Here is a 25,863-nt window from a genome sequence, read left to right on the forward strand (position 1 = left end):
CCCCAGCCCCCATGGGAAACTTTCTTTGCTTTGGATTCCTGCAGGGGCTGGGGAGGGAGTCATTTAACTTTCTTCCTTAAACCTCAACAGAATCGGGGGCTGACAGGTCTCTCCTGACATCAAAGACTTCTCAATTCCCAAGCCAAAAAGATGAGGCTCTAGGACCCAGATCCTAAAGGCCCTGCTACTGAGGCCCTGTGAAGGGGTTGGCAGAGGAGAGGGCTGTGGGGCCAGGCCTGGGAGGGGGCATCTTCTCAGACAGCAGGGTCACCTTGTGGAGGGGTGAGGGGCTTTCCTTGCTTCTGGCACCAGCCCACCGGGTGGATGTAGGGGCTGCTGGGGTCACACCTGAAACCGAGAATGCTTCACTGTCCCAAGGGCCACTCAGGACGAGGACAGCACGGCCTCAGTGCCCATCCTCATTTTGCTGCTTGGCGACAGCTACACAGATGGCTGGTAAAAAAGTCAGAAAACTGCAGCATTAACTACAAACTATAATAAACCATAATATCGCAGGGAAAACCATGAAACACAGCAGCTTGCTCATCCTAACCTTGGTATTTTTAGATGAAACATCTGATATTACACCGGGTTGCTGAGGATACAACAGATCAAAGCCACAGGACAGTCAGTGAGCCCCAGAGCAAATATCAATGTCAGGACCAGGCAGGGGCCACATGGGGCCTAAGGTCTGAAAGCCCTGCCTTGGGCCCCAGCCTCCCACCCCCCGACCCAAGGCCAAGTCTGGGCCCTCTCACTACCAGTAGTCGTAAGTATCATCCCAGTTGTCAAAATGCACTAGGAAGCGGCTGTCCACCACGTCGGTCACGCTGGCCACACAGACGAGGGACGGGTTCATGCGGTCCACTGCCTCCAGCTTCATGCCCACCTGGAAGCCCAGGGGTGGGGGGCTCTGGGGGCAAGAAGAGGGGCTGCCATGGCCAGCCCCAGGCTGGCCAGCATGAACCCAGAACCCCCTGGCCCAGGAAGGAGGAAGTTCTCTAGGAGTCATCCCTGGGGTGGGGTGGGGAGCAGGAGAGAAATCAGCTGAGAAAGAGTGTCCCCCAGGGCAGAATCCTAATCCCCAGCCCTGAGCCACTCGGGAGCTTCTGCTCTCCAAGGGGCACTAACAGGCAGCCTCACTGAGCTGGACGAGGAGGGACAGGCAGGAAGTTACACATTCCCCTAGAGTCCGTCAGGGTGAGCACAGCCTCTCCTCCCCAGGCAAGCCTGGCCAAGCTTGCACTGCTGCCGGCTGGGGCGTCTGGGTCAACACCAGGCCACTGGGGAGGGAGGAAATGACATGACGGGGGAGAGGGAAGGGAGGGCATCTGTCAGGCATAAGCTTCCAAAACTGTCACCTCCCTGTTGACCTTTATCACAACCCCATGGAGACAGGTATGATCATCTCCATTTCAGAAGGTAAATAACTTGCCCAGAACCACAATGCTAGTCAATGGTGGGACCAGGATTTAAACAGTTTGACTTAAAAGTCTGGATTCCCTGTCCTCATAGTGGGTAGAATGCCCCCAGTCACCTGGGATCCTGGGGCCAGACCACGGTGGGGGAGTAAGGGTCCCTGTCTGCATGGCACGGGACCCTGCCCTTTTGATATAGTGACAACTTTAATGGGGGTTCCCGAAGTCTCTCGGACCTTTGGCTGGGGGTCAGGAGCTACTTTAACTGCTGGATAAAGCTGCCAGCCGCCTTGAACAGAGAAGAAGGCAAGGAGCGAGTGTTGGGACTAAGTGGGAGAGCTGCGGTATGGGTCAAAGGGAAGGAAAAAGCAGCTTCCAGAACAGAGGCTTGGTCCTTAACACCAAGACCTGCAGAGCAAACCAGAGCAAGAAACCAGCACAGTGACATCCCTGGGCCTGGGCCAAGCTGGTGGCCAGGGACTCGCAGGGGGTGCTAGGAGGAGAGGGCTTCTGCAGTGGGGCGGAGGGGAAAACAGGGTGGAACCTATAACCAGCTCTCCCTCTGGCCCTGGGCCAGCCCAGAGGCCCCGCCTGCTGGGTGGGAGGGACCAGAACAAAGCTGAGAGCACTGGTAGGAGCACTTTCTCCTGGAGGAGTCCGGACAGCCAAGCCCGAGGCAGGGACTCTGTCCCGGAGGGTGGTGTCCACTCTTGCCCCAGGGGCACTCACGTGGCTCTGGCTCACGAACAGGTGCTTGGGGGCGGCCTGAGCTCGTGTGCTTCGCAGGTACTGGCCCCAGCTGAACTCCTCCTCCTTGTAACCTGGGCCCCTCAGTGGGGGAAGAAGAGAGGGCCGTGCAGACAGAGGCTAGGCCGCAGCAAGGGTGGCCCGTACCCAAGCACCAGAATAGGGAAAGCCCAAGGACCTCCCAACCCTCAAGAGCCCACCCGGGAAACCCTGCTGAGGCAGGATGTGACCTGGGTAGACACCCAAGGGGCAAGCGCAAAGCAGAAGCCTGGGTTCCTAGTCATAGTGGGACTGCATGAAGGCCAGCTGTGGAATGGGGAGTAAGGAAGGGCGACCGACGGGCAACAAGGGAAGGTCACTGTAAGCAACCCAGCCAGGCCTTACCTTTGGGGGGCTGCAACTTGTGTCCAGTCTTCTCGAACCAGCCGGCAGGGTGAATGTCAGGGGAGTTGGCATTGATCCAGAAGTCATGGCACTCGGAATACCCATCAAAGTGCAGACGTAGGCGGTAGCCACACACCTAGCCCCATGATGGGGAAATCACAGGGACTCTGACGCCAGCAGACACCCACTCCCTCCCCCTCACCTCTCCTAGCCCAGGCTGGTGGTCTCAAGGGTCTCAAATGCTAGCAGATTCCCCACCCCACCACTCTTCCCCCCGATCCCAAACGTGGCTCCGAGCTCTCTCATCCCACGTTGAGGACAGATCAGGTACTCATGAGCCCTGAGCTCTGGGTGTGACAGGCGGAGTCTAGGACATCCTCTTGCCCTTTGGAGCCCTGGACAGAACCCCACGGGCACCTACCAAGGCTCAGGCCTGTTCAGGGCCGCTGACAGCCTTGCCTTCTGCTACCATGTCTCCCTGCTCTCTGCTCACACACTGCTCTGACCTCACCAAGCTGATGGCAGCTCCTTGAACGTGACACCCTTGTCCATGCCCCAGTACTTTTGTTCCTTTGCTACTTCTGCCAGGAACACCCTACTCATTCACAACTTATCCCTCAAGGCTCAGCAGGAGGACTTTCCTCTATGAAACCCCTTCTGCCCCCTCGGTGCTGCCCTGCGCAACCTCAGTTGCTCCACTCTCATCCCCGCCGCCCCTGCCCGCCTGTGCCGCACGTTGCTGTGTTTCTCTCACTGATTCCCACACCACAAGCTCCCAGAGGACAGGACCTTGGTTGGACACACACACACATCCCTGCTCTCAGCCCCTCTCCTCCTCGGGCTGCCCCCCACCCCTGCATGGAAGGACACACCATTCAGTAACATCACCATGCCCAATACTCTGGTGTTTGTTCCTTTTTTAGCTTTCTGTGTGTTCCACTATAAGCCCCTAAAGATTGTGCTTTCTGAGGGCAGGTCAGCATTTCCCTCATCCAAACCAGGCCCTCCGTGCCCCCAGCAGTCCCCGTCGGTCTACCCAAAGAGACATCGCCAGAATGTGGGTGCCTGCCTCAGCTCACCTCCGCCACGGTGAGGATGAAGTACATGGACGGGTGTTGAGGGTCGATGCCTTCCAACTTCATGCCCGGTCTGAAGCCATTCTTATTATGAGTGACGGCCTGGTACTGTCAACGCACAGATTGGGGAGGACCCAGCCTCCATCCAGCCTTATCCTTGCCTAGTGGGCTTGGGGTGAAGGAGCGGCCTTTAGGCCCCACCCGCCTCGTGTTACCAAAGGGTAACTTATTTGGGGATCTTCAGTGCAAGGAGCAGGACAGACCAGCTCCCGAGTCCTCTGAAAAATGTGGGCTAAGTCAGGGCTGGTCTAAAGGGCTCCCCCTTACCCACGCCATGGGAAGATGAGCGCACAGAACTGGGTAGAAGGTGCGAGGGTTGCAGAGTCCACAGGTGCGGGATGGGCAAGCCTGGGTCCCACCCCTCTACTTTCTCCTACCCTGAAAGCCTCTCACGGTGAGTCCCTTTTCTATTCTGGGACCCTAACCAGTCTCTCCCCCTTCTATTCTGCCAGGTTTTTTTTTTTTTGAGGGTTACCAGACACAAAATACACCAGAAGGTCTGAGTTTGGTAGTGAGTTCCTGGCCTGGGCATACAAGCTCTTCCCAGGTAGAAATTATCCGACTCACGTCCTGGAAGAGGCTGACAGGGGCAGTGACAGCCTTCTGCTCCTCGAGGTAGGACTCCCATGACCAGCCTTCTTTCTTCTCCCCTGATGCTGTGAACAGGAGACAGACAGACTGACCCCTGGACTGCTCCTGACAGATTTTTCTTCTCAGTTTCCCCCAAATCAACTTTACCTTACCTCCAAAACAAACCCTTTTCTATGGTTGTGTGCCGCCCTCTGGGCCCTCCCAGCCATGATGGCCCCAGGGGCTCAGACTTTAGGTGAGCCTAATCTCCGGTGGGGCTACGCCAAATTCTGTCCGCCCTCATCCCCAGGCCACTGTCAGGAAAAGTACTTTGGACTGTAGAGCACGTAACTGAGGTTACAAAGTCTCAGTCACAGAGGGACCCTGCTCTCTGACAAAGCTGAGTGGCAAGTCCTGAGCCAGAGGACTTCATTGCCTAAGCTCATGGGAGAAAAGAGGAAGAGAGAAAGGAAAAAGAAAACATGGAAGGAGGAAGAAACAGAGGAGCAAGATCACAGGGAAATGAGAAACTCATATTTCCATCCTTCTTCTGAACACAGAGGTATGCACAGAGACACAAATACTTATCCATGTGTCTGGCGTGCCCACAGAATAGAGACAGATTGTATGGCCCTCCCAGACATACACACGCTGTACGTGCACGCGCACCCCCCCCCCAAGCACATGCACGCACGCTACAGCCCGGGCCTACAGCCCTCAGAGCTCCAGGTCCTGGGGAGTGCGAGGGGAGACCAATCCCCTGAAGGAACTTCAGGTTAGCCTGTGGTGGGGACCTGGCCAGCAGCAGGGAAGAGAAACATCCTTTAGAGACTAGAACAGCTGGCAACGTGTGAGGTAGGCTCACGAGGTCAGCCTGGGCTGCCTTCAACTGAAGGCCACGGACAATGAAAGAGGCAACTACTTGCAAAAATCAATTCATGTCCCTTGGGTAAACAGCTCCAGCTTCTTCTAGTAACTTCTCTGCCCCCCCATTTTGTCATCTGCAATATGCAAACGACTTCATCTACCACAGGGAGTCGTTGGGAGGAGTAAATGAGATGCTGGGAATAAAAGATCCTCACGAAATGCAAAGTCTGGTCTTGAGTTTCTGGATTCCCAGGGCTCCCCTGGTCTGTCTTACCTGGATTCTAGCTCTGCCATGCTCTGGCCCATTTGGCAACTGCCCTGGGTCATTCAGATGTGGAGGGCTCTGTCACTCACAAAGACGCTTTTTTCTTTAGTTGGAACCTAGGTGGCTAGAAGCTCCTCCCCGGGAGCTACCTAAGGTCTGGGGTCACTGGGCTGAGCCTGACCCAGCTGGGCCAGAGCAAGGATTTTCTTCATCATCAAACTCTCAGACACCCACAGGGACACACCAGACAGAGCACATCCTCTGTCCTGAGTGAAATCTGGATTGTTCCAAGAACACACCACCTACTGTGCTCTGTCAAGAAAGCCTTGCTTTTCCCACTTGGCCTTTCTCCAGACTTCCTGAACATGCCAGGGGAGAGAGCAGGCTTCGGGACCCCAGTCTTCGGGACAGTTTCTCTGTCTCTCGCCACTAGTTCCACATCATCCTGGATAATATCTCCCCACTTTTTCCAAATCGCCACTTCTACCACTAGCCCTTCCCAGCACTCATCCCTTTCTCTCTAGAGATGAGATGACATTCTTCTCTACTCTTTTCCTCACCGTAACATGAGCCACTTGTAGGATTTCTCCCCTCAGGTACCTCTGCCCCTCCTTGGTCCTAACTCCCAAGTTCATTGTCTGTTGGCTGTACCCCAAAGTGGCTGAGTCCAAAGACCCCCGTGCTACAGCAGAGGCCTCTGACTTCATCTTCTGTCCCTTGGCCTCCCAACCCCCAACCTTGTCATTGGCTCTTTAATTATCTGGATTCTCTCACTAGTCATGATGCATAATAGGTATACAGACGGCGCAGTTTGTTCTCAAACGCCACTTCCATTAACCTTAACCGTTCCTTTACCACTGAGTGGGACCTCCTGTGTGACAGGGCTGGTGCCAGAAACTGGGGGTACGGGAATGCCTCAGCGACTTCACATCCACGGACCCCTTTCATTCTCATACAATGCCTTGAGGAGAAAGGTAGGATTCATAGTAATCCTTTTCACAGATGAGAAAAGAAATTATCCAGGGGCACCTGGGTGGCTCAGTGGGTTAAGCCGCTGCCTTCGGCTCGGGTCATGATCTCAGGGTCCTGGGATCGAGTCCCACATCAGGCTCTCTGCTCGGCGGGGAGCCTGCTTCCCTTCCTCTCTCTCTCTGCCTGCCTCTCTGTCTACTTGTGATCTCTCTCTGTCAAATAAATAAATAAAAATCTTTAAAAAAAAAATAAATTATCCAGAATCCACTGGAAAAGGGGCCCGATTACTAAACCTTTCAGTCCTGATTAGACCTCCCCTCCCTGACCAAAACCCCAGCCTCCTCCAGTTGCCTGCATCTGTCTTCCACGGTGAACAATGGGCTGAGCTGTTAGGTACAACCTCCAGACCAGAGAAGTCCCAAAGCTCCTGGGTACGGGTGTGCGGTCTGTGCACTGCACACAGACACCCAGCAAGGAGGGTGAATGTGGGCTGACATTCAGCTGGGGCTCCTTGAGGAGCCGTGTTGCTGTCTACTCAGGTTGTCTTTTTCTAATTGGGTCTGCTCAGAAAGCGCACCTTTTTACGATGTGTCCCAAGGCATGATACAGACTCCCTATGGTCCTGATCCTCTCTTGACTTCCAGAAATGCTCTTTTGCTTACTCCTGCTTCCTTAGACCTAGCGCTCTCGGCTAGCACTTTCTTCGGCTAGCCCAGGCTGTAACTAAGCTCGTTGCTTCTCTGGCCTTCTTGGTGCAGTCTATTTCAGTCCGTGGCATCCGTTCAACCAGCCACATAAGGCACGGACTTGGGAGGGATCCTTCAGGTCTCTCTTTTCACCCCCAAGGATCCTTCAGTCCCCGAGACCTGTTGACTCCAGCTCTACCTGGCTCTCCAACCATCCCCACCTCTCCGTGATCACTGTTCGTCTGGCTTTGAACCTGGTCCAAGAGCCTCTGGATTGATCTCTCTGCCTTAGATTCAGTCTATTACCAGAAAAGCTCTAAAATAAAACCGGTTTATTTCTTTGCTTTAAAGTCCATGATGGCTTCTGATTTACAACCAAAAAAAATTTAAAAATCCAGACATCTTTCTGCAGCATACGGAGCTCTCAGTGAACTAGCCTGATCATGCGTTTCCAAGACCCTGGGTGCTTCTGCGCATGTGCGCACCCTAATCTCCCGACCTCATAGATCCTGCCCATCCTATCCCTTTACCACAGATCCTGTCCCATCCCATCTTCTTCTCATCCTTCAAGACCCAGCCATAGCTCTGGCACCTAGCACAGGGTTTTACACAGAAAGATGATCACCGAATGTTTGTTAAATGGATGACCAGAAGGGTGGATATATGCATACATGGATGTACGGATGACTGAACGCATGGATGCTTGGATGCGTGGACAGATGGATGCAGAGATGGAATGTCACCCCACCTACCTACCCCATGAAGCCCTCCTTGACTATATGAGGCAGTTTGTTCTGTGACGGTCCTTTGTACCTACACATCTCAAACATAACACTTACTCTACCATTGCATGATAACTACCTGTTCATACATCTCACCCTGACATCAGACTACAAGTTTTCCAAGGGCTAGTACTGTGTTTTGCTTAGTCTGAACTCTTCTATCTCAATAGAGCTGGGGGAAAAAAAGAAACAAAGGGAGAAGGCATGCATAGTATTAAGAGAAATTTTAAAAGGGATATCACCACATATCCTGCAGACTTTAAAAGATAAGAGGGTATTATGAACAACTTTACATCCTTCTGACACACTTCCTCCTGCATCACCCAGTCTCAGGCCCACCTCTGCGCACTAGTGAAGTTGTTCTCGAGTCACCAGAGCCACAGTCCAGTGACTTTTTCTCATTCCTCAACTCTCTTGATCTCCATGTGCTACCAACACCCCTTCCATCTGCGCATTTCCTTCTTGCCGCGCTCTCTTAGCTCTATCTTCCTCCTCTTCTTTTGCCATCAGTGGTTCTTCTGTCTCTGACCCCAACCCTGCTCCTCAATGGTGGATCCCTCGAAATACAGTAAATCCCCCCGATTTTCTCTCTTTCTGCTCAATCTCTTAGGAAGCTTCTTTGGCACTTCTTCAGTCATTTAAGTAGAGAGAATTTGTTGGGGCACTTGGGTGGCTCAGTTGGTTGAACAACTGCCTGCAGCTCAGGTCATGATTCTGGAGTCCTGGGATCGAGTTGCGCATCAGGCTTCCTGCTCAGCAGGTAGTCTGCTTCTCCCTCTGACCCTCACCCCCTCATGCTCTCTCTCTCTCTCTCATTCTCTCTCTTTCTCAAATAAATAAAATCTTTTTTTAAGAAGATGTTTTTAAAAATTTATTTATTTGACACAGAGAGAGGGAGATCACATGTAGGCAGAGGCAGGCAGAGAGAGAGGGGAAAACAGGCTCCCCATTGAGCAGAGAGCCCGGTGTGGGGCTCAATCCCAGGACCCTGAGATCATGACCTGAGCCGAAGGCAGACACTTAACCATCTGAGCCACCCAGGTGCCCCACAAATAAATAAAGAAAATTTTAAAAAGAAAAAACATTAAAAAAAAGAGAAAGAAAGAAAAGGAAAAACATAGAGAGAATTCACAAATGGTTCTAGCCAGACTTTCCACTGGGAACACAGAACTGAAGAGGGTGAGCTCCAAAATGGTATGGTCTACTTTTTACCTGGCCTTCAGTTTCCAGTAAATATAAATGGACCTTTCTGAAAACCTAATGAAAGCCATGGACCATCTCCTCAGAAAAATAAATAATTCACAGAATTTTGCATGTAAATTTGGACTAGGGACCTCAGTTAAGAAGGCATCTAGAAGAGTCATACTGATTAATGACTTATACTAAATCATTCCCAATTTGTTCCCCAGCTCTGTAAGGGATTCCTTGTATTTTGATTAAAAAATATGTTTCTTCTATGTCATTAAAAAAATGGCATGGCTCTGAATAAACTTTCTTTCTCCAAAGAAAATATATACATGGCTAATAAGCACATGAAAAGATGCTCACCATCATTAGTCATCAGGGAAATGCAAATCAAAACCACAGTGAGCTACCCCTTCACACGCACCCTTCACACCCACCCCGATGGCTATAATAAAAAAAGATAAGGGCGCCTGGGTGGCACAGTGGGTTAAGCCTCTGCCTTCCGCTCAGGTCATGATCTCAGGGTCCTGGGATCCAGCCCCCCATCCCACTCTCTGCTCAGTAGGGAGCCTGCTTCCTCCTCTCTCTCTGCCTACTTGTGATCTCTGTCAAATAAATAAATAAATAATAAAATCTTAAAAAAAAAAAAAAGACAACAGCAAGCCCTGATGAGGGTGTGAATAAACGAACCCTCATATGCTGCTGGGGTTGGGGGGAGAGAAAATGGTACAGCCACTTTGGGAAACAGCCTAGCAGTTCCTTGAAAGGCTAAACGTAATTAAAAAAAAAAAAAAGCTAAACGTAGAGTTACCACATGATCCAGCAATTCACTCCCGGGTGCATACCCAAGAAAAATGAAAACATATCCACACAAAAACTTGTACACAGGGGCGCCTGGGTGGCTCAGTGGGTTAAAGCCTCTGCCTTCGGCTCAGGTCACAATCCCGGGCTCCTGGAATCGAGCCCCGCATCAGGCTCCCTGCCGAGCAGGGAGCCTGATTCCTCCTCTCTCTCTGCCTGGCTCTCTGCCTACTTGTGATCTCTCTCTGTCAAATAAAGAAATAAAAAAAAATTAAAAACAAACAAACAAACAAAAAACTTGTATACAGATATTCCTACCAGCATTACTCATGATAGCCCTGAAGTGGAAGGAACCCATATACCTATCGATTGACAAAGTGTGATACAACCATACAATGGACTATCATTCAGCAGTAAAAAGGAATGAGATACTGATGCACGCTACAATGTGGATAAACCTTTAAAACACAGGGCTAAGGGGCGCCTGAGTGGCTCAGTGGGTTAAAGCCTCTGCCTTCAACTCAGGTCATGATCCCAGGGTCCTGGGATCGAGCCTCACATCGGGCTCTCTGCTCAGCAGGGAGCCTGCTTCTCTTCCTCTCTCTCTGCCTGCCTCTCTGCCTACCTGTGATCTCTGTCTGTCAAATAAAAGAAAAAACAACAACAACAACAAACACGGGGCTAAGTGAAAGAAGCCTGTCACACAGGGCCATGTATTAGATGATCCCACTTATGTGAAATGTCCAGAACAGGCAAATCATATCCGCAGAAAATGAACTTGGGGTTGCCTAGGACTACAGGAGGGTGGTGGTTTGGGGGGAATGACAGCTCATGGGTACAGGGCTTCTTTTTGGAATGATGAAAATGCTTTAAAACTGAATGTGGTAATGGTTGCACAACTCCGTGGATACACTAAAAAACACTGAATTTGTATAAGTCAAATGGGTGAATTACATGGTATGTGAATTCCATCTCAATAAAGCTGTTCGACACTACTTTGTAAAGTTATGTATGAAGCACTAACTGCTTAAAATGGATAAAGTCGACATCATCAAAATGAAAACATTCAGTTCCTCAAAAACCATCATTTAGAAAGGAAAAAACAAGCCACAGAGTGGGAGAAAATATTTGTAACATATACATATGACAAAGGACTTATATGCTGAATATATAAAGAATAGGAAGAAGATAAACAACCCAATTCAGAATGGATAAAAATGTGGGGTGCCCGGGTGGCTCTGTTGGTTAAACGTCCAGCTCTGGATTTTGGCTCAGGTCATGCTCGGGGTTGTGAGATCGAGCCCTGCACTGGGCTCTGTGCTCAGCAGGGAATCTGCCTGAGATTCTCTCTCATCCTCTCCCTTTGCCCCTCCACCTCTCTAAAATAAATAAATAAATAAAAATAAATAAATAAATAAATAAAAGAATGGGCAAAAACATATGTCTGAGGTAACTAAAGGGAGACAGAACAGGAATTTTGGGGGGCTGCTCTGAATCTGAAAAGGCTGTAACAGGTTGACTCCAAAGAACGCCACCACAGATACCCGATCTGGACGTCAGCAGAATGAGAGATGACGCGAGAATATCAAAATAGCTATTAATAACGACATATATTGTGAAGACTTTAACCACGGTATGTTGGAAAGATTCCTTACACGAAGTAGCTGTTGAAAACGTAATGTGGATACATGAGAGAGAGAGAGAGCCCAAGTGCATACACGAGTTACAAGGCTCTAACTCATGAACTACTGGAACATTCTGTCAGGACTAGACACGTCAGGCCGTTCAGCATGGACCCAGGAGCTCGCCATCCAACTGCCAGAGTGTAGCTATAACGTGGATTCTCCACACACACAGGACACTCAAACAACCCTGCTACCCCTACCCCTCATGCCAGATTCTTCTGCCAAAAGACCCCAAAAACAACTGGAAAAAAACTGAGCCATACATGCAAACTTCTGCCAACTGATAGAGTAGCTTCCCTTGGACAAAGGAAAAAAGACACAAGGAGGAAAGTATCCAGAAATCAATGCCACACCAATGTTTATTTACCGTTGAGATGGCAAGAGGTATGAATCAAAAGATAACCATACTGGCCAACAGGACCCAACTAAAAGAATGCTGATTAATGAATGGATTCCCTAAGTAAGAGCAGCTGAGCCACTGTCTTGGGTGGTTGGACTGTCTCCTTCTTCTAGGTAAGACTTAAGAAGCCATAAACCAATGAGAGCTATGTTTTCGGCTTCTGATGTGAGAGCCTTGGGTTGAGAGACAACAGTGAAAATGTGGTTTGCTTGCAGTGCGCAGAACTTCTAACAGGCACTGCAGAGTTCGGAGCCCAGGACATAGACTGGGTTCCTCTGGCTGGTACTGGATCCATCAAGGCAGAATGTCCTAAGAACTCACCTCATCCTCTGGCTCTCCTGAGACAGGAAGGACAGTCACTCAGGCAACTACGCCACAGTCCGAGCGGAATCACCAACACACACCTCATGCATTCCTGAACCGAGCAAACACTGAGAGTCTACGTAATACCAGTCGCTGAGCTAAGCACCGGGGATACAATGATTAATCAAATAAATTCAGTTTTGAGGGAGGAAGATAGACATTAAACAAGCTGATATACAGTACCTACGTGATTACAAGTGTGATGAATGTTACTCAGCTCCAGCTGACTGCTGTCACATGGAAATGGAGAAGGCCTGAGGGCCAGAGATGACTATAAATGGCCTTTGTTTCCCCCTTTTTTTAAGAACCAGAAGGCCAGAATGGGGGCTCAGATAGCAAGGACAGACCAACGGCCAGCACAAACTTGCTCACACCACCAAGGGGAAGCCATGCCATGTGATGCCATTAAAAGCTGCTTAAGTCTTTGGGTTCCGAGCCTGGCTGTGAGGCCTATTCACGACTGGCTAGCACATGATACAATTCCTCTGCAAACACATATACTAACGTGTAAACCAGAAACATCGTTTCTCATTTTTCTCTCTTTCCCTCACACATACACTAATTTCTACTTATCTCTATATGTACAACACGCCACCACATACGTAACCCATACTTCCAGCCTCACACCTCCAAAGACGTATACACACATTACAGCAACGCAGACACACAGGGAGACCACCGTACCAGACTGGCTGTTGTTCCACTCCTCACTCTCTGGGGTGCTAGCAGCCGGCTGTCCCTCTGGATCCTTTCCTTCTTCTTGCTTCTCCTGTGGAAGGCAAGCCTCATTCCTGTCCTCACGGGTTGGAGTGAAGCCCCAGACTTATTCCAGGCCCCCGCCTGGCTCTCTGGTCACATGGTATTCTGCCCCCAAACAAGTGGAATCTCTTCTAGATTACCAGCAGGAGCATGGCTCCAGCGGGCAACCCCCTACCACGTGGGCACAAACTCACATGACCATACAGCCCCTAGTTACACAGTCTGACTACAGTCCCCTCCATTCCTCAGACCAGCTGTGTCTTGATCTTTCTTGTCCACTGGAATTTTCATGCTCTGTCTCTTCCAGCTTCTCTGCCTCTGGCTTCGTGACGGGGTTCCAGTGATGGAGCTTTCCATCTGCCTACTCATCTCCTTGGGTGCTGGTGTATGTGAATGTGACTTAGCCCTGACGCTAGACTGAGATGGGAGCTCCAGAAAAGCGGGAAGGTGATTTAATCATTTTCCTCTAACCCTGTACAGGACCTGAGTTAAAAACGGGACCCCCAAATAGAATGAGTGAGTCATCATGTGTCTTCTCTGGCCCTGCCCCACAGCCTTGATTGATGGAGAGGATAGTGGGAATAGACGTGTAGCCTCTAGCCTCCCCTTCCCCTCCCCACAGCCCTCTTCCTACCAAGGTCTCAGGCTCTGACTCCTCCTCTGATGGGCTGTGGTATTCCCTGCGCTTCCTCTTCTTCATGGGTTTGAGAAGCTCAGAAGCGCTGGTGCAGGAGTTCTGACCGGAGGAGTTCTCCACTATGACTGACCTGAGGGACAGATGGCCTGAGAGAAAGAACCACCCACCCTACACCACCCAGTCCCTCTCCTAAGCCCAGAACAGGGGGAATGGGATCCCTAAATCAGAGCAAGTAGGGGTGCAATCCCCTCCCCCTTACCGCTCTTGGAACAGCGGCGGGCAGTCATCATTGGAGGAACCAGCAGGATCTGGAACCGCGCTTTGCTGAGGTCCACACTCCTGGCACTGACAGGTGCCATCATCTTCTGGGGGATCCTGGGGGGAATCTTCTGGAGGATCCTGGGGGAGGTCCGCTGTGGAGGCCAAAGGGGCCTCAGGCCGCCCATCCATCACAACCACACTCGGGCTCCGCCCACCTCGGAGCTCACGCCCCCTCAGGCTCCCCGGGACCTTCCCCCCAACAGTTTTTGCCATCTCAGGACCAACCTCTGGGTGCACCGGCAGAACCCAGGTCACCCACCCCAACCTCCCCCTGCAGCCCCATGAATACTCCTTAGGGAGCTCGGGCCATGCCCCACCCGGGCAGGGCCCCAGCCTGGGGACTGGGGGTTCCTACCCGGCTGTTGGGTGCCCGCATCGCCACCTCCCGCCGGGGCCTCGCCATCTTCATATTCGGCCACACCTTCGGGCCGTAGCTCTGGGCTCGGGGGCTGCTCCGCTCCTACCATGTTCAGCGGTGCGTACTCGCTTATCCGGAACTGTAGCGTGGGAGGGTCTGAGGACGGGACTCCCGCACCCCCTCGACCCACCTCCGACCCGCAAGGTCCTCTCCCGCCGCCTTACTCCGCAAGGCTCGGCTCCGGGAGCCTCGCTCCAAGCCACGCCCCCGGCAGCCCGCCAGACTCCCAGCGCCTCCACCCAAGCCATGCCCCTAGAGTCCCTCTGTCAAAGCCGCACCCCAGAACCCTCCATCGCGGGCTCCTTCCTCCTCCCTCCCCTCGGGCCCCGCCTCCTGCCCGCTGGCCCCGCCCCACAAGTGCCCCTCACCGGCCCCTCCGCCAATCCCCACAGACACTGACCCGAAGGCCGCTCCCAGGAGGCGGGGCCGCGGCCTCCGTCCACTCCAGGAGCCGCACTGAGGTGGCACCGGAGCTGGCCGCAGGCCCGGGGCTTAACTGCGGCAGAACGGTGGCCGTGACAGGTACGCTGCCCGCCACTCGCTCCGGAGTGCCCACATGGATGGGCTCCCGTGGAAAACAGGAAACATCCAGGGCACTGCTGGGCAGGCCAAGGGTGGCCGAGCCGGCTACGAACAAATACACAGACATGACACAGGTGAGCCTGGCGGCCCTGGCCCATGCGTGTGTGTAGGCAGGTGAAAGCATGTCCTTCGCGGGATCCACACCTGCTTAGGCAGGTGTGGGGCTGCTCCTCCCCCCAGGCCCCTGGCTTGGCCCACCTGGGATGATGAAGGCGGTAGCGGGTAGGTGAGAGCTGGAACCTGGGCTGTCTCTGGCCACCAGGTGCACGTTGACCTCTCCTGTGGAGGGCCCCTTCAGTGTCCTCAGCATCTCCATTTCGGCATTCCCCTCCATCCTGGTAGGCCTACAAGCTGAACACGACCCCCACGGTGATCAGGGAGGGAAGAGCCTTCTTTGAGGAGGAGCTGGTCACCCTGTAGAGAAAAGCCTCAGCCCTGAGGAGAGCACGGTTTCTTAGGAGACCAACACTAAGTCTGGCTCCTGGTTCTAACCAGGTCACCCAGGTGAGGGCTCTGGCCAGGCCCTGCCTCTCCCCCGGACGAAGATGGGCATGTGTGAGGGTGCTTTGTAAACTGTGATGTACAGGTGCACCACTGACTCTGGGAGTAGGTCTCAGGCCAAGGTTCTGTCTGGCCAGCGTCAATGCAGAGCTCAGGCTAAGTCCAAACTCCCCTCTTCTCAAGCCCCACCTCCAGCCCCACTAGACTCTTCTTCCTGTGGGGACTTAGAGCCCTCAAGTACCAAACTCACTCTCACTCTTAAGGTCCATTTTCCTGGGAGGTCATTTTCCCAATCACATTCTTTGATGCCCCCTGGCCACAATCCTTCCAACCCTAAGCACAGAGTGAGCACTAGAAGGTCCGCTGAACAAACGCACACATGTGAAAAGCAAAGACGTGCTCTTGGAGAACCCAGATAGTGCATGACTCTTCCATATAATAAAGCAAGGGCAAGAAAGTATTTAATAAAGAGGTGGGTGGATAAGTAAATATATGGGGAAAAAAGACCTAATGATGTAACAACTATACTTAATAAATACCTATCATTTACTTAACTCCTAAAACGTATTGGCCACTGCCCTAGTGGCTTACCAGTCCAGGAGAATTTTCTGTGATGATGTAAATGTCTTATGCCTACATTGTCCAACACACTAGTAGCCACTAGCCACATGTGGTTCCTGAGCACCTGCAATGTGGCTAGTGTGAATGAAGAACTGAATTTTTAAAATCTTAATTCAAATTAAAATTTAAATAGTCACAGTGGCCATAGTTACTGTACTGGACAGCAAAACTTTACAGATAATATAATTGGCCTGTCGCCTCTATTTGCAAAACACCTCTCAGAGTCTGACTTCTCTCCGTCTCCTTGCTGCCTTGCAAGTCCCAACTCCCATCAGCCCTCCTTGGACTTCAGAAACTGCCTCCTGCCTCCTACAGTTTATTCTCCAGTAGGAGAAAGCTTTAAAAACGTAAAACAGGGGCGTGGCTCAGTGGTTAAGCATCTGCCTTCGGCTCAGGTCATGATCCCAGGGTCCTGGGATGGAGCCCCACGTCGGGCTCCCTGCTGAGCAGGAAGCTTCTTCTTCTCCCACTCCCCCTGCTTGTGTTCCCTCTCTCACTGTCTCTCTCTCTCTCTGTCAAAAAAATAAATAAAAATCTTAAAAGAAAAAAAGATGTAAACCAAATCACATAATTTCCCTACCTAAAATTCTTCCATGGTTCTCCACTGCCCTTAGAATAAAATCAAAGAGGTTTACCCTATAGAATCTGACCCCTGTGTTCCTCTGACCTCATCGTCCACCACCTGTTCTCCACCCCTGACAAATATTGGTTTCCTTCTACTCACTAATAAACATGTTCACTGCAGAGCCCTTGGATCCTTGTTCTAAACTCTGCTTAGAATGCTCCTCCCCAAGCTCTCTGCTTGGCTACCTGCTTTCCATGCTCCAGGCCTCAGCTCAGTGGTCACCTCCTCAGAAGAGGTCTTTCCTGGCCACTCAGTTTAAGCAGCACACCCCTCACCCATGCCACTACTGCTCATCCCATTATTGTGTTTCTTTCCTTTGCATCCTTCATTATAATCAGTAATGATCTTCATTTACTTATTTGTGTGTCATTAGTCATCCCTATAGAAATCTAAGTTCCACGAAGGCAAAGACTTTAATCCGTCTTGTTCCCTGCTATAGAGCCAGCCCCTGGAACAATGCCTACACACAGTAGGTGCTAAATAAATCTGTGTTGGATTTCAGTAATTTCAACGTGTTAATAAAAAGCTCTGGGTGTGTGATTGATTCCTGGTTGCTTTAAGGTGTTGACAGTCCTTGACAATGGCTTGTGGCATTAAGTTAAAGGAAAACATGGCCTCAGCTCAAGACAGACTTAAGACAGTGTGAAACTCAGCTCCAGGGGTGCCTGGGTGGCTCTGTGGGTTAAGCCTCTGGTTTCGGCTCAGGTCATCATCTCAGGGTCCTGGGATGGAGCCCCGCATAGGGCTCTTTGCTCAGCAGGGAGCCTGCTCCCCCCCCCCCCGCCTACTTGTGATTTCTGTCAAACAAATAAAATCTTAAAAAAAAAAAAAAAGAAAGAAAGAAAGAAAAAGAAACAGCTCCAGAGCTTAACTCATGGGGCTCTGAGTAAGAAACTTACCTGACTGAAGCCTCAGTTTCCTCGTGTGTAAAATAAATACAGAAATGATATCTGTCTCAAAGGGTTCTAGTGAATATCACATGTAAAAAACAGGTAAAGTCTTGGTAGCAGCAGGTCTTCAACAAACACCAATTCACTCCCTTTTAACAGAAATCCCAGGGGTGCCTGGGTGGCTCAGTGGGTTAAGGCTCTGCCTTTGGCTCAGGTCATGGTCTCAGGGTCCTGGGATCGAGTCCCCACATCGAGCCCCGCATCGGGCTCTCTGCTCAGCAGGGAGCCTGCTTCCCCAACCTCTCTCTGCCTACCTCTCACTCTACTTGTGATCTCTGTCAAATAAATAAATAAAAATCTTTAAAAAAAAAGAAATTCCAGGGAGCTGGGTCACTTCTGGTAACATAGAAGCTGCCTGCTAGCAGAGGGGGCTGCTCTCTCCCACCTCCTCCCACCTGCTGTTCCTGTGCACTCGTTTACTTTCCAGCTTTTCCTCTCTAAAACAGAGAGTCCATCCTCTGTATTATATCATCAGGTAGGTGAAGACTAGATATATAACCTGATTAATGAAGGCAATACTCAAACCAAGGTGTGTTTCCCTTTGTTAAGATTGTAAAATAGAATTCCCTGAATTTCAATTCTAATTATTTTGCTTTTCACAGATGATGTACTTGGACCACTTTTAAGTTCTTTTAGATAGAGTCAATCTTTTTATTCAAAACCTTGGCAGTCACTGAGAGTGCATGTGGTTACTCCTGGAAGAACTCTGTTCCTGTTTCAGAACCTCTCACATGTTTTGGGGATGTCCAGAAAGGGAGGCCAGGGGAATGGCCTTCTGCTCAGGGTTGTTGTCGTTGTTTCAGCAAACACTGGAGGGCAACTAGGTGTCAGCTCCATTCTGTGCTCTGGGAATACAGTCTCAAACCAGACAAAAGTGCTCTCACGAAACATATTGTAGAAATAAGGGGTGAAGTTGGGTTGGAGATGTAAACTGGACAGCCGTTGTGGATAGCTGGCATTGAAAAGCACAGAACTGAGTATAAAGAAACAGGTAGGAGCTTTGGAGCTCACCAAGATTTATAGGTTGGGAAGAGGAAGATCTGGTAAAAGAGCCTGCCTTCAAGTCAGAGGGAATCCAGAAGAGTCTGAACTTCTGGAGGACACAGGAGGAAAGTTTCAGGACCGTGGGACTGCTCAGTGTGAAATGCCCCTGACAGATCAAGTCAGATCTTGAGATCTGACCACTGACCAAAGGAGTCACTTCGGAGGAGCTGTGGACACATAAACCAAATTGGAGTGGGTTCTAGAGAGGGATCCTGGATTAGCTCAATGTTTACTGAACACCTACTATGCACCAGTTACTGTTCTAGGCAATGCAGATTTGTCACTGAACAAAACAGACAAAAACCTCTGCCCTCTGCCACAGACTCTACATTCTAGTGGAGAAAACATAATAAAATTTGCGCCTCACAGAAGAATGAAAGATAGGGAAGTGAGCTGTGATATCAAGAGGAATGCATGGAATTGGGGGACGGCTGTTTGGAGAGTGATGTGGTCTCAAGGAAGGGGCGTGGTGTGTTTGTTGTTGTTTTTTAAAGATTTTATTTATTTATTTATTTGTTAGAGAGAGAGAGAGAGAGCGCGCACAAGCAGGCAGAGTGGCAAGCAGAGGCAGAAAGAGAAGCAGGCTCCCCACTGATCAAAGAGCAAAGCGGGGACTCCATCCGAGGACTCTGGGATCATGAACTGAGCCAAAGGCAGAGGCTTAACAGACTGAGCCACACAGGCGCCCCTGGTTTGTTTAAATAGGAGATATTAGAGCATGTTTGTATTTGATGAAAATGAGCCTACAGAGAGGAAAAAACGGTCAGTGAAGGGGAAAAGAATAATTCTAGAAGACAAGTCCTTAAATATGCAGGAGGAAAGAGGAGCTGGTGCATCTGAGCTGTTGGGACCCATCACACCTACTTGTGGCCTCCTGGCTCGCGGCACCCACTGCTTCCGTGTCCATCCTCCCCAGCTAGACCATGAGTTTTTCTGAGGCCCGTACCTGCCTTCTCTGTGATCTGAATTCACTCTTCCTCTCCCGCTGCCACCCCTTGTGTTTGCAGCTCATGCAGCATTTTCATAAACATCGTCTCACTCGGTACATACAGCAGCACAACCAGTCTGCAATGGCTCCCAGGCCCCAGCCACGTGCTAGGAAGCCATCTACTCCTACCCTACGGCCTGATCACACCCTCAGAACCCCACTCCTCTGTCCTCTGCACACACCTCTCCACATCCCATAGGTCTGGAAATATCTCAAGCAGCCTCCCAGATCCAGCTTGAGTGACACCTCTTCTCTGAGCTTTCCCAGAATCCACCCCCAAACAAAGTTAATCATCCCCTCGGCTGTACTCCACTCCACCACAGTCTAACTATGCATTAACTTGTCTGTCTCCCCCAGGGATGGAACAAAGCTGCCGACGTGCGAAAAGCCTGACAGGCCCGCTCAAATCGGCAGTGCATGAATGAATCAGAGAGCTGGGAGTAAAAAGTGGTCAACAGTGTAAGAAACAATGGTACTGAAATTCATAAAAGGTTTAGCCATTCTTGCCTTAGGGGCTGGAATTCGATCCACCCCTCCCCAAGCTGTTCAGGGACTCCGGGAGGAGGGGATAAAGTGGGAGGTCCCAGCTGCCCTGCAGGTTGTCAGGGGGCAGTCCTCAGCTTCTCTGGGAACTGCCCTTAGCCAGGGGAGCTGCCTCGCCCAAGTGCCCTCTCCTGGAAGCAGCCATCCTGTTAGACCAGCTGATAAGGGGAATGAAGACCTCGCCCCCTAGCCTCAATTTGAGATTATGTCAGCAGCGCCCTCCCTTGTCCACTCCAGAGCTTCCCCTGGGACAGGCTGGGGCCTGTCCCAGGCCATTGGCTGTTTAACTTCTGCCCACCACCTTGCTGTCTTCCCTGTCCTACAGGTGATATTCGCAAGGGCACTCCAGTAAACCTGCGCTCACATCTCCCTCTGGGAGTCTGGTTCCAAGGAACCTAACCCAAAATACCCATTTGGGTCCCCGGGCCAGAGCGGTGTCCAGCCCATAGCATATGTTCAATAAATATTTATTGCATGAGGATGTCCCTGTTTATTTTCTCGTCGTCTCTCTGCTAAGGTTCCTCCCAACCGCCTGCCCTTCAAGGCCTCGTATACAACAGACGCTCAATAAAAGCCCTGGCTATAGGGGTTGGGGGTGGGGAGCGACACACACTCAGAGCCCGGGTCTGACAGAGCGCCGCAAACTTGGGGCCACCCCCCCCGCAGCTGCGGCCGGGACGCGGGAGGCGGGGCAAGCCGCTCCGGGTCGGGACCACCGCCCGCGAGCCCTCGGGGAACCAGCACACAGGGCTGCGGGTGGGGCGGCCACTGACCCGTCAATTCCGCGCAACGGTTACTTTTTAAGACGCCAAAATGGCGGAATTCTTTTTATTCTTTCTCTTTATGGCAAAATAGTAATAATCCCATTTCCCGTTATAAAAATCGGAAATCAATGGTAGGAAAAAGAAAGTTTGCCAAATGACCCATTTCCTAAGAAACCTCAAAGCCCGCCCTCTACACCCTCCGTCGTATTAATGGAAAACTCTTAATTGACTGCATTTCGCTAAAAATCGGAGCCGCCGCCTCCCCCGCTCGCGGTCGCGGCCCCCAGCCCCGCGGCCGTTGCCCCCGCCCCGCCGCACTCTGCCCGGACCCCTTCCGCTCCGCTCCCCTGCTCTCCTCCCCAGCCCGCGCCCCCCGCCGGCGGCGTTCGCCATGGGCCGCGCGCTGGGGCCGCGCACCGGGCACTGGCGGCAGGGCGGGCGGCGCCCCGCATCCCGGGCCGAGCCCCCGCCGAGGGCTCCCTACCTGCGAGGCCCGCCCGTGGCCGCCCAGCGCCGAGCTGCCGTCCGAGACCCGCGCCGCGCGCGCCTGCGCGCACAGGGGGCGGGCCCGCCTCCCTGCAGGACGCGGGGCGCGGAGCGCGCGCAGAGCGGGATCGAGGGGCGCGGGCCCGGCCGCGTGGGCCTGGTGGCTTCTCCCCGCCGCGACCAGAGGGCTGCGCAGGCGAGGCGGGTGGGGATTCATCCTGCCCTCCGCCGTCCGCGTCACGGCCAGCAGCGAGCAGGGGGCGCGGGGCCCGCCGAGCCGAAGAGCGAGCCTGCCGGCCCCCGGCTGAGTGGTCAGTGACAAAAGACGGGGTTGCGCTCCCGCACGCACGCCGGCTGGGTCGCTGAGCTGTCCAGTGCCTTCCCACCGCGACAGCTCCATCCCCTCCCTTGAGAAGTGGAGCCAGGGAGCGTCCGAAAACGGTTCCAGAGGGGGCGAAGGGCTTTGGGGCCAGAGGATAGGAGGCCCAGGACAGCGGGTTCCGATTCAGCCCCTGACAGGCATACAGGGCCTCATTAGCCGCGCCTGCGTTTAGATGACCTATTGCCATGGCTTCTAGTGTGACCTGGAGGACCTCACCTTATCCTCCTGGTACTTCATTTCTCCATTTGTAAAGACTCACTGCTTCATGGCATATCGTTCCCGCTGCGGTGTTACCTTGAACAAGTCACTGCCGCTCTGTGCTTAAATATCCTTGATCTAACTAGTTACATCTCTGTTGTTGGTTCTTATAGCACAAAATACCTCCTTTCACACTTAACACAGCTGTAGCTTCACATAGATTTGTGTAATTAGAGAGGTTAAGAGACTGCAAGCTCGGGACGCCTAGGTGGCTCAATGGGTTAAGCCTCTGCCTTCCGGTCAGGTCATGATCCCAGAGTCCTGGGATTGAGTGCCCCATCAGCTCTCTGCTCAGCGGGGAGCCAGCTTCCCCTTCTCTCTCTGCCGACTTGTGATCTCTGTCCTTCAAATAAATAAAATCTTAAAAAAAAAAAAAAAAAAAGAGACTGCAAGCTTTAAGAGACATTTTCTTGTATCCTTAGCACTAAACTGGATACTGAGTGGGTGCTCAATAAATATTTGCTAGTAATACGCTGCATGCAGATAACAGGGAAACTCTTGGTATAGCCTAGAGCTGGGGGCCCCCCTCCCACACAAAAGGATTAAACCTAATACCTTATTTTACAGAAGAGGACATGGAGGTCCCTTTGGCCTAAGGTCATGGACACAGGTCAGACCTCCAGACTCCTGACTTCAGTCCAGATGAGAAAAGAATTCCTAATTAATCGTAGACAAATTCCCCAAATTGTGATCATCGGGTTTAAATTTATGCAGACTTTATTCTGGTTGCTACACCAACGCATTACATGTGTTCTTCCTTGCTGCAATGTCAATTTTTAATCACATCTCATATTATTGGGAACAGAACAGCATAGTTGAGGATGCTGGTTGCCATAACAATAGTGGTCTCTTCATACACACCAATACACACACAGCCATCCTCTTTTTCTCTCCTCTCTACCCAGACTGCTTGTTCTAGATTTTCCAAAAGATTTATTTTAGGTATTGGATTATAAGAAAGTGATGAAACTACACAAACACATGGCTTCTCAATTACAAATGTGTCTTACAGTGATTCAGACAGACAAGTGGAATCTGAGCTAGCAGGATGCAGGAACCAACAGGAATTGCTGAGACATCATTGTTCTGCCCATTAACAGTCTTAACAGGTGGTCCTAGCACTTTCAGTAGTCTCGCTTTGTTGAACATCTTCAGGGATGGAGAGCTCCTCCCAAGCTGATGGGATTTGGGGATGGTGGCTTCTCCTAAGGCCACCCTTTGTTCCGCTGTTCCAGTATGCCTTTAGGAGCAAGGAAGCAAGTCCTGTCCTTCCCTCAAGTGACAGAGCCCTCTTGTACAAGTCAAAAACCTCCACTGTCTACTCCAAGTTGAACTTCTACCAAAGAATGGACCCAAATTTGTTTGAAATGTTAACAGAAGCACTGGGAAAATTGTTAAGCCCACATCTGTTTCTACAGAATTCACCATTGAGGCAGTCTATTTAGGAAAATCATTAAAATGTGCCCTTTTTGTTCAATGTGAACATCCTTCTGGTTACAACCTGACAGACTTTACTAATAGGGAGACTTTTCTAGCATAAACACCCCAGATTCGTGGGTAAAATATTACAAGAAAAAAAGCAAACAGAGGAGGAAGAAGAGTAAATTCATGGCTGAAAAGGGTAACAGGAAGAGCCAGAAACAAAAGAGGGAAACAGAGCCATGGAGGTGGGGGTGCCCTGGTGTCTCTCCTGTCCTGGAGGTGGTTATTGATTAGAGATGGGGACCAGCTGCTAGGGACTTGGGTTTCATCACACACTTAATGGCAGGAGATGGGATCTTAGGTCTAGCCAATACTGGGAGTAGTATGAACTGAAACCAGCGTTAAGGACTGGACACTTCTCATACACAGACTACGTATTTGTGGGTCCATAGTGGGAAAGGCAAGGGAGACCCAAGTTCCCAAACATGATCAGCTTCAGGTCTTGCTCTCCCCGACGCATGGCTTTGTTACTCAGAACTTCATTGATAAAATTTTATTTGGCTTTGGGAATGGAAGCTTATGTTTGTAATTGCTAGAACTTGTTTCGGTGAGGGCCAGAGCCTCAGCTATTTCCCTTACCCCCATCCTGCTAAACATTTGAACCTTGTTCTCAACATACTGATAGAATTCCTGTCTTAGGACACTGAGGTGCCAACAAAAAAGAATCACTCAATCAAGGCTTATTTACTTTTGTGGAACAAATTAGTGGCTTAGAAAAGCACAAATTACCTTGTAGTTCAGGAGATCAGAAGCCCAAACTGGTTCTCACTGGCTCTCAAGGACTTTCTTCCCAAAGAATTGCTTGTCAGTGGGGACAAATACCACTTAGGAAAGGTGATCCAAGATCCTGGTCTCTGTACAAGGCAGTATGTTGCTTTCTTCTGGCTCTATCTGCTCCAGGCCATCTTCTGATTTCATTTTTCAGATACCTTCATGTCCTAGTGCACTCGGGCTACTAGGACAGAACACCAGACAAGACTATGGCTTACAACAACAGAAACCTATTTCTCCCAGTTCTGGATGCTGGAACATCCAAGGCGCTGCAAATTTCATGTCTAGTGAAGTTTTCCTGGCTTCACAAACAGCCATCACCTTGCTGTATCATCACATCGGGATTAGGCTGCCACATGAATTTTGTGGAGAGATACAGAGTCCATCGCACTTCCCAACACACAATCAGCTATTTGGAACTTCTTCCACTCAAGGAACAAAACACACTGGCTTTCTGGTACAAGCCAGGTACTTGGACAATGTTAGCCAGATATGAGGGTGGCAGAGTGGGTGGGTATGTCCCTCAGAAAAGCTTATCTACTGAGAGCTAAGAATAAAGTTCCTTGGTGTACTTGTTAAGAGAACTTTTCCTGGCTTTGGATTGCAAATGAAAAAAGCAAACTTCATCAAGTGCGTGCGATGTTTTATACTTTATTGAAATAGGAAATATTTACTTTTTTCTGTTAGGGTCAGGAAACACGGCATACACTCTAAGTAAATTTGAAGAGAATTTAATAAAGGGTCTGTTTTTAAAGGTATACGTCAGTTGCTGGAAATTCACAACTGTTAGCAAAAGATCACTGGGGCTAGGAAAATGTGACAGTGGTTATCAGGACTTGTAAAAAGAGGGCTGTATGTAGAAGACAGTATGTCCTTCCGATGAGGGCCACCAACCTAAACTCCAACCACTTCCAACCTAAACTCTACAGGGAGGGAGCTGTTGGAAGTACTCCAATCTTAAAAAAAAGGAAAAAAAAGTCAAGTATCTCTTTAGGCAAAATGAAATAACCCCCTAAGTTTTCCCTTTTCATTCGTCTGCAGGTTGGTGGATTTAGGCTGGGCTGTTGTTTCAAGCTATAGGTGGCTGAGGCTAACTGACAGCTTGGCCCCACCGGTCTCATCTCTTACCAGCAGGCTTACAAAGGGTATTACTGTCATGGTGATGACTGAGATGCCAAAGACCAAGCCCATTTGTACAAGTGCTGCTTAAGCCTTTCCTTGTGCTGCAGTAACTACAACTTTGGTGGCTTAAAAGAAAAATGTGTTACCTTAGAGTTGTAGAGATCAGAAGTCCAAAATAAGTTGAAGGGCCTGTTTAGCCTGGAGAGGACCTTCAGAGTCTAGCTGTGGGTAGGCCTGTACTCCGTCCAGAGGCTGTAGACAATTTAGTTTTCTTGCCTAGTGGTCCCTTCCATCTTCAAGGCCGGTAGTGTAGCATCTTCAAATCTCTCACTTTGCTTGTTTTCACAT

At 50.7% G+C, this 25,863-nt stretch overlaps 1 protein-coding gene across 9 annotated transcripts in view; it reads right to left on the reverse strand.

Annotated features, from left to right (window-relative positions):
* L3MBTL1 (L3MBTL histone methyl-lysine binding protein 1) overlaps positions 1-22,432 on the reverse strand; it is a 36,228-nt gene extending 13,796 nt beyond the window's left edge. For 4 of the 9 annotated variants that reach the window (XR_006607374.1, XM_045082193.1, XM_045082198.1 and 1 more), the window contains exons 1-13: positions 21,499-22,432; positions 15,177-15,329; positions 14,797-15,023; positions 14,334-14,475; positions 13,917-14,070; positions 13,655-13,787; positions 12,946-13,030; positions 4,253-4,341; positions 3,629-3,733; positions 2,550-2,685; positions 2,148-2,239; positions 762-913; positions 272-348 (exon numbers count right to left, since the gene is read on the reverse strand). Coding sequence is in view for 8 of the 9 variants with exons in the window: in XM_045082193.1 (XP_044938128.1) it covers positions 272-348; positions 762-913; positions 2,148-2,239; positions 2,550-2,685; positions 3,629-3,733; positions 4,253-4,341; positions 12,946-13,030; positions 13,655-13,787; positions 13,917-14,070; positions 14,334-14,475; positions 14,797-15,023; positions 15,177-15,329; positions 21,499-22,069 (2,116 nt within the window). In the remaining variant the exon portion in view is untranslated. Of the gene's footprint in view, positions 1-271; positions 349-761; positions 914-2,147; positions 2,240-2,549; positions 2,686-3,628; positions 3,734-4,252; positions 4,342-12,945; positions 13,031-13,654; positions 13,788-13,916; positions 14,071-14,333; positions 14,476-14,796; positions 15,024-15,176; positions 15,393-21,498 lie in introns of all 9 variants that reach the window. The other 5 variants (XM_045082194.1, XM_045082192.1, XM_045082199.1 and 2 more) reach the window with 2 other exon arrangements.
* Between the last annotated feature and the right edge of the window lie 3,431 nt (positions 22,433-25,863).

This window comes from Mustela putorius, unplaced genomic scaffold, assembly GCF_011764305.1.
Source record: "Mustela putorius furo isolate JIRA1106 unplaced genomic scaffold, ASM1176430v1.1 tig00000592_pilon_pilon_pilon, whole genome shotgun sequence".
NCBI lineage: Eukaryota > Metazoa > Chordata > Mammalia > Carnivora > Mustelidae > Mustela > Mustela putorius.